The 8,818-nt window shown below is 32.5% G+C and overlaps 1 protein-coding gene across 1 annotated transcript; it reads left to right on the forward strand.

Annotated features, from left to right (window-relative positions):
- Positions 1-1,832: 1,832 nt before the first annotated feature.
- LOC131848600 (juvenile hormone epoxide hydrolase-like) lies at positions 1,833-6,772 on the forward strand. The gene is made up of 7 exons (XM_059198518.1): positions 1,833-1,997; positions 2,556-2,741; positions 3,215-3,469; positions 3,864-4,010; positions 4,313-4,646; positions 5,113-5,347; positions 6,451-6,772. Exons 1-7 carry the CDS (start codon positions 1,914-1,916, stop codon positions 6,671-6,673), a joined length of 1,464 nt encoding a protein of 487 aa, XP_059054501.1. The 5' UTR covers positions 1,833-1,913; the 3' UTR covers positions 6,674-6,772.
- The last annotated feature ends 2,046 nt before the right edge of the window (positions 6,773-8,818 follow it).

Below are 8,818 nucleotides of genomic sequence, written 5' to 3' on the forward strand. Positions count from 1 at the left end.
TCGAACCCGCGACCATCTGTCGTAAAGCGGTGTGCTAGACCACTAGACCACCGAGGTCGTCAATACATCAGTATGACACATAGGCTATAAATTTAATGCCAGTAATACCGCGCGTCAAGCTAGTTTATAATACATATTAGTACCAAACAACGGTAGTTTAAATTTTTTTGTTGCTAGTTTTAACATTTGTAAGTCCGTCGTGACATCCGCGTGGTAACGCGCGCTGACATTTGTATTTCGGGTTTATTTTGTAACATTTGTTTTTACAGTATTATCTGAAATTTTGCTTATACTAAGTATTAAAGTATATAAGAAAAATTGTTTGTATTTTTTCTGTTTTGACATTCAACATTTAAAAACGAAGAGACGAAGAGGACGTAAAAATACTTTCTGGTTTGTTTGTTCGTCTGTTAGTTTGTGTATGCTTGCTGCTTGTTTTTGTAAATAAGTTTAGATACTATTCCAACTAATACAAATAATTATACCTACTCATGAATAAAATTTTTTGTATCATGCGAGAATCGAACCTGTGACCATGTGGAAATTAGACTATGTACTAAACCACTACACCACCGAGGTCGCTAAGTAATGGTGTCCGTTTCATTCCAATCGCATAAAAAATACGGTATTAACCAATACAACGCAACTGAAGTCGTAAGCACAGTAGTCTAAAATGAACCTAAATTAGTTGCTATAGGTACACGTGTTTATACCTACTTCGTATTATGAGCGTTATGTGATAATGATAAAATGATTACTATAGTAAGTACACAGGTACGTATAGTAAGTGAATTATTAATGTCAAAGACCAACAAAATGTTCAAGACAGAGCATTACAAACAATACAACTTAAAACATGAATATACACTACTCAACGAAATAAATATACTTTCCGACGAATATATATATTTATCCTAAACTATACACATATTTACTGTTTTTTTAGTAGAAATAACCTCACCTTACTAAGAAATATCACTAATTAGTAATTATACAAACTATCAAATATGACTATTCAAAAGTGCTTCAATGTAAGTTTATTGGAATAAATGATTTTCTATTCTTATTCTATTCTATTCTATTCTATCAGCAATACACTGTTAATTCAATATTTGAATATTTCAAAGCATATCATATTTGTAGTTACTTTATCGCTTCATTAAAAGTCTTTAAATTGGAGTAATATAAATAAATATATATAAATGTGACATAGCTAAATTAGATATTCTATTATGTGTGATTTTTTTCTTTAATTCTCATTTAAATTATCATATGTATTTATAATTTAAATGAGAATTAAAGAAAAATTAATTACGACCGATGGTCGCAGGTTCGATTTCTCGCAGGGCACAAACAATTTGTATTCATGAGTATGATTATTTGTATCGGTCTGGGTGTTTTCTATGTAAAATATGTATGTATTTACAAAAAAAAATTCTATGTATATGTATCAGTAAACTTGCTTAACTTGGGTCTAGATGGCGCTGTGTGAATTGTCCTTAAATAATAATAATAATTATTATTAGATAAATAATGTTAATAAAATGGTCGTACTATCCTTCTAATTTCCTATAATATGTTTATAGCAATGAGTTCACTCTTTTCTATAGAGCACTGTGTATAAAGTGTAAATTAGCCCAGTCGTGATATTTATGTTGTTCTTCTACCAATAATAATTATAACACACAAGTTTAAAATATTTTGCCCTATTTTCGTTCATAAATATTAAATAATTAATCGTTTATCATTAATTTAACTAAAGATTAGTATTAAAACACGATTATATTGTGATAAGGTTGCAGGACGCAGATAACAATGTTAGTCGACGATATCGTAATCAACCGATCAGTTGTAAAGCATTATGATTATTTGCTCTGTGCTATATTAGGTAATAAAAAAATACAGTAATAATTATGGGTAAAAAAGATAAAAAAGTAATAAGTAAGAAAGAGGAAACGAAAAAGGATGCAGTGAAAAAGAAAAACAGCGGTTTCAATGTAAGTCGTTTTACATTCTTTATTAATTTCTGATTGGAATAATTATATACACTTTTATGTATACTATAGATTTAATAATAATAACGTTATTTTCTATGTTCAGTAAGCTGTTGTTTACTTATTACAAATTAATCGAATAAACCTATCGGTTGAAGTGAATGATGGATGAAAAATCAATTACTTTTTAACCGAATTCCAGCAGACATCGCTGCGTTATATGAATATTTGTAAAATTTTCTGCTTTTCGATTTTTTTTATACTATTAGCTTGATTGCCTCGCTGGTCTAGCTCACCGCTTTATTTCCGATGGTCGCAGGTTCGAAAAATTTGTATTCAGGAGTATGATTGTTTGTATCGGTCTGGGTGTTTTCTATGTATATAATGTATAATATGTATTTACATAATATATCTAAGTATTTATATCAGTTGTCTAGTGCCCATAACACAAGCTCTGCTTACCGTGGGACTAGATGGCGCTATGTTCATTATTCAGATATTATATTTTTATTACTTATATATATGTATATATATAATCTATCTATATCTGCCTAATTTCAGATTTTACCATTTATTCTTCCCACACTGGCATTGGTATTAGCGTATCCATCTTATCATGTGTACCAACATATAGTAACAGTACCTGAGGTACCACAATTGGACTTGGACTACTGGTGGGGGCCCAATGATACCAGAAGTAACCAGAACAAGGAAATCAGGCCTTTCAGGGTAGTCTTCGGTGATGGAGTAAGTTCATTATTCCTATCACATCAACTGCGTATAATAAGTCTGAGTTCGCTACTCAATTTATATTAAAAAAGGTTTCAATATATATTCTTTATTGGACTTTGAAATGCAGTAACACATTTAATTATAGGCAATGTGTGCTCACATCACTGTGGTCCATTCACTAAAAGAGATCTCTATCAGCTTGGCATAACTTGTTATTTTTTTTTCTGACCACTTTAATGCTGTTGGCCGCAGCTGGCCATTACAGCTTCACCGAGCGAGTGCAGATGTCAGTCTAAACCCGCGGGAAGGACTTATGGAGCGGCTGAAGGCCAACTCTCGCCTGATCTTGTAGTGAGTGGGTAACACTAATGTCCAAAAGCAGAATGTTCAAATTAAAAACTACCTATTTGAAATATTTTTTTTGTTATTTATATTCCTTCAATTTATAACTATTATAAAACATTAATATGTACTTCTTTTTCTTCCAGATGTTACAAGATCTACGAATGAGATTCGATTCGTATCGAGCTGAAACAAAGAAGGTGAAGAGTCTCCAGGACGCAGCATGGACTTACGGTGTACACTCAGAGGCTTTTGCCCAATTCTTTTCCAATTGGATCTTTCAGTACAAACCTGAAGAACGAGTAGGGTTTCTGAATCAGTTTAATCACTTTAAAACTAATATACAAGGCCTAGATATTCATTTTCTACACGTGAAGCCGAAGGTCAAGGAAGGCGTGAAGGTATGTCCAAAAGACAAGATTCTTCGTTCAATTTTTCATGTTTTTCAGTAGTTAATTTAAAAAGAATATAAATACTGCATTTTCTATAGATACGACAATGTATTGAGTAATCGCTGTCTAGCTGTGAACAGTGTGGGTGACATAAAGAAAGTCTGATTATAATAGTCTTATTATATAATTTTAATTGCCTCACTTCTATATTTTAAGAAGCGAATTTTTACTGTTTACTGATCTCAAAAAAATTATTTCAATATTCGTCCCTGACGGGCCTAGATATACTTTGAAAAGAAGGATGAGATGACAATAGATCTATGTAGGTCGAAGTGCTACAGGTCGTTAATCATAATGATAACTATTTTTGTTTCTGTATCTTGATTTCGTTTATATATTTCAGGTTTATCCGCTGTTACTTTTACATGGTTGGCCTAGCTCTGTACGGGAGTTCTATGAGGCTATCCCATTATTGACCAACATTAGAGAAGGATACGATTTCGTTTTTGAAGTTATTGTGCCCAGTTTACCTGGATTTGTTTATTCACAAGTGAGTTTAATTTTTTATTATTTTCTAGCTGTTATCTGCGACTTCGTCTGTGTAAGGTTTAAATTTTTTTTTAATTTCTAATATAAATGTAGTCTAAGTTACTCTTTATAATATTAGTTTTATGGGGTTGGAATTTTTGTCAAAATCAGTGCAGCTGTTTTGGAGATTAGCAAGAAAAACGCCCAGATACACAGATAAACAAAACATTTCTTTTTAAATACTTTTCGATGTATATACAATCATAAGAATTTGCATAGATAATCCCATATTTATCGAGGTTTATAATATATTTAACATTTTAGGCACCAGTCAGGCCAGGTTTGAGTCCAACACAAATTTCTATAGTAATGAGGAATCTAATGAAACGGCTTGGTTTTACGAAATACTACATACAAGGTGGAGATTTTGGTCATAGTATTGGTTCAGGAATAGCTACGCTGTTTCCAAATGAAGTTCTTGGATACCACACCAATTTGCCAGCCCACTTTGATAATAAGGCGTATGTGGCTTGGGCTTTGGGAGCTGTTTGGAAAAAAATTGTGGAAAATGTCCAATGCCCATTGAAAGATGGAGTTGAATTCTTCTTAGAAGAATTTGGTTATTTACATTTGCAGTCGACCAAACCTGATACCATTGGTAGGTAGTATTTTATTTTACTACTAGTATTAGTGTAACTACAACCATGATGGCTGGCTCATGCGTCATACTCTTTATTTGCTGCAGACAAACTGCTGAGCAGTTTTGCTGCTTTATGTTTATATTTCATTTTGTATAAATTTGTGTGTAAATAAATAAAAAAAAATTACTACGATTGATTTAATCGTATTATGTATTTAATATTTTTAGCGCTAGCTGGTAGTTTGTATTCAGACTTTTCAACTTAAAAATGTACAGTTTCAACATTTATTCAAAAGAACAACAACAGGAAAAAGGAGATGACAATTTACTATTTGGTGTCTGAAATATGAAGTTTTATATATGTAGAAAATAAGTGAACCGATTTCCACAAATTCTGTTCATGATATTTATAATAAAATCTGATATAAATATCTAATAGTAAACTGTGGGTTTTCTAATAAATAAATAAATATTTCCGTTATAGGTATAGCATTGCAGGATTCTCCGCCTGGTCTTGCAGCGTATATAATCGACAGGGTGATGATATTTACCGATGCTAATAACAAAAACGTAGAGGACGGTGGTCTATCAAAGTACTACGACCATACCAAATTGTTAGATAACATCATGCTGTATTGGGCGTCTGGTTGTATCACCACTTCAATAAGGTTGTACAAGGAGAGTGTTGCCAATGTTGAGTTTGAACAAACTGTGACTAAGTAAGTTGATAATTCTAATTATTTGTTCATCCAAATAGAACACTTACTATCTAATAAATAAGGTCTAAAATTATTTTTACACGCATCATCTGAGTTACATTACCCCGTTTTTGCTATGTTTCTCATTGTAGCCTCGCTCATATTGATTGTAGCATGATGTTATATATCCTACAGCTTTCTTAATAAATGGGCTATCTAACACTAAAAGAATTTTTAGAATCGGTTTAGTAGATCCAGAAATTGTTCATCCAAATATAACGTTTACCACCTATTTAATAAGGACTAAAATGTTTTTTACAAGCTACATTACGAATTACATTTCCCCCGTTTTTGCAGTTTTTGATAGTCGCAGGGTGATAATATACAGTAGTCTATAGCGTTCCTCAAAAAAGGGTTTTATAATTTTAAAAGAATTTTTAACATCCAGAGATTACAGCCTACAAACTCTGAAAGTAAAAAAAAATATCTCTTTATAACATTAGTATCAATAAATCAACTTATTTCAAAGATGTTTTATCAAAGAATAGTGGAAATAATTTTAAATACCGTCTGAGAGCTGTTTCATTGGAGCAGCCTCATCACTTGAAAGGGATACAACCATTTAAGTAAAATGTTTATTATATTGGCATTCGTTTGTCTTCATACAATAGTCCAGTTTGATATTTTGTCTCATCAGATTGGACTATTGCTTGAAGATAAAGAGATTGTCAATAATCAGAATAGAAAACTACTAGCTTTTACGTGCGGATCCTATCACGTTATCCAGATAATTATGTTTTTGTTTCGTACTAATTACACATAATTATACTTTTATTAATGTAACAATACATAATTCCACTTAATAATAACCAGCGATGAATTTATTAATACACATATGTATACTAATTAATAATAATAACACAGGACGATTCACACAACGTCATCTAGAACCAAACTAAGCGTAAAGCGTACATACAGAGTAAACATCCAGACAATACCCATACTCATGAGTAAAAATGTTTGTACTCTGCGAGGAATCGAACCCGCGACCGTCAGGAGTAAGGCGTGCTAAATCGCTACATCACTGTGGCCCTCAACATAACTATTATCTATTTCTATTATAGGATACCTACAATAGTGCCAACATGGATTCTTCGGCTTAAAAATGAGTTAGTGTCCCATCCAGAATTCATCCTCAAGTGGAAATATACCAATCTTATTGGCTCCACCACTCTGGACTACGGTGGACATTTTGCGGCTTTAGAATTGCCCGAAGATTATGCGGCTGATGTATTCAAAGCCGTGAAGAGTTTTGTGCAATTTAAAAATAAACAAAATGCGTTATAAATGAGGAGAGATTGTTTTTAGTAGTTTTATTTTGAAGCCATTAGCGGGAAGTATAAAACAGTTGTATTAATTCGAAGGCAATTAGAAGTGTTGTATTGATTTTAGATGCTAAATTTATATATATGTAAGTATACTATATGTTACATGCGACTTCGTTTGCTTTTTTAAATATCTAAGTTATAACACAGTTTGTGTTCGTGTTAGTCATAGAATGTATCTTCATATTTACTCGTCATTTTATAAAAATACGTTCAGCCGTTTAATCGTTAAAAGGGAACAAACTAATGGATAGACAAATAGATTCCTAATTTATGATATTAGTATGGCTGTAAATCCATACTTTATAACAAAGTATGGATTTAAAGCCATATTTTTCACAATACAACAAAAAATTGTCAAAATGTCAAGATTATAATCATAACTTATTTCGCAATTCCATCTTCTCGTCGATTCGAATATGATTCTCAAATTCAAAACCAGAGATTAGATTTTCCATCGAGCAATACATTCCATTTTTAAAAAGATCGACAGACATGAAAATAAAAAATAAAACAACTGAATTTGCGGGTGTCTCGCGGCGCTGCAATAACTCGATTTAGCGAATGCTGACTCGATTGCTAGCGATTACTGCTAATATCCGTGTTTAAATTGTTCCCTGTTTATTTGTTTAAATTTGGAAATTCACTTTTGATATTAGTTCTATTACTCGTATAATTTAGTATAATATTTTGTTTAATAACCTTCTATATTAGTTCTATTACTCGTATAATTTAGTATAATCAATTTTTTTTTAATCTCAGCTCAATCACACAACGCCATCTAGTCCAAAGTTAAGCTAGCTAAAGCTTGTGTTATGGGTACTAGATAATTATGGGTAATAGAATACACAGATTTTTTTTTCGTAAATACATACATATTATATATAGAAAACACCCAGACCGACACAAACAATCATACTCATGAATACAAATATTTGCGCCGTGCGAGGAATCGAATCCGCGACCATCGGAAGTAAGGCGGTGCGCTAAACCGTTAGACCACCGAGGCCGTCTGGCAAATGATTAATTGTTAATGTATTTATTATTCACTTGTATAATCTGCTATAATCTAATTAGCTTACGTGCGCGACTTCGTCTTCATCATACTACGTAACATTATATGTCGCCCAATTTGTATATCTTTTTAAATTATACGTATATCGTCTATGGTATTCCCTGTACAGTCAATACAGGAAAATATATTCTTTGCTAAATCAATCACAACTGAATGATAAAACGGATTTGCCTGTACAATTATGACTAAATCTGTTTACGTCAAAAAGCAGGCTAGACACGCTATCTGATTTTCTCATTTACAGGGCTGGCTTTAGGGAACATTTTATACAAAAATTTAGTAAAATTTAGTTTTTTTAACGCCTTAGAATATATTTATCGTCTATCCTATACCCGTTGTAAGCACAGATTATTACATACATTAGGGCCCGTTAGTTTCTGTTCCCCTTCCTTTTATTGTCTCGTGCGCGCACTTTCCCTAGTTGTAATATAATTGAATTATAAAATGAGTGCGAAAGTCAGTGAAAGCAAGTGAAAACCTCATCTGGATGCCCATGTTAAGGAGCCAAAAAACCCTATTAGGAGCATACAGGTACGTGACGGAAACTTCCACATATAGTATATTCCCTAACAGAATGGAATGGTGCATTCGCCTGCACTAACGGTATATGCTGAATAAGATGAACAGACGTAAGGTTAGTCTTTAGCACATCGTGATAAAGACTGTATAAATTAAATACGATTGTTCTCAGAGAGAACCACGTGGAGGAAGACCTGATATGGTACATTACTAGCAAAATTGGTATTGGTGTTTTCATCACCGAACAGTCAGTCAGAAACATTTCGATTCCACACAAAAGGAGTGGTAATTACTAGACTATCATATTATAATCATACTTCTTCCTTATCAAATGGGATAAGTGGTTGGCGTAATACATTTTCTCTTCCATTCATCTCTGTGCGCAGTCATCTCGTTATTTGCTCTCTTTCTTGTCATATCATCATTCACACAGTTCATTCATCTTTTTTCGGCCTTCCTCTGCTCTTATAACCATCTATTTTGAGAGTGTCATTAAAACTCTAGACTGTAATA

The sequence above is a fragment of the Achroia grisella genome, unplaced genomic scaffold (genome assembly GCF_030625045.1).
Source record: "Achroia grisella isolate CSIRO2021 unplaced genomic scaffold, CSIRO_AGI_Agris_v1 utg5640, whole genome shotgun sequence".
Lineage (NCBI taxonomy): Eukaryota > Metazoa > Arthropoda > Insecta > Lepidoptera > Pyralidae > Achroia > Achroia grisella.

Excerpts from the sequence above, each read along its gene's own strand:
- LOC131848600 (XM_059198518.1), top strand. The coding sequence starts at position 1,914 with ATGGGTAAAAAAGATAAAAAAGTAATAAGTAAGAAAGAGGAAACGAAA. Across the intron at positions 1,998-2,555 it reads AGAAAAACAGCGGTTTCAAT|ATTTTACCATTTATTCTTCC; the intron begins GTAAGTCGTTTT and ends GCCTAATTTCAG. Across the intron at positions 4,011-4,312 it reads CTGGATTTGTTTATTCACAA|GCACCAGTCAGGCCAGGTTT; the intron begins GTGAGTTTAATT and ends TTAACATTTTAG.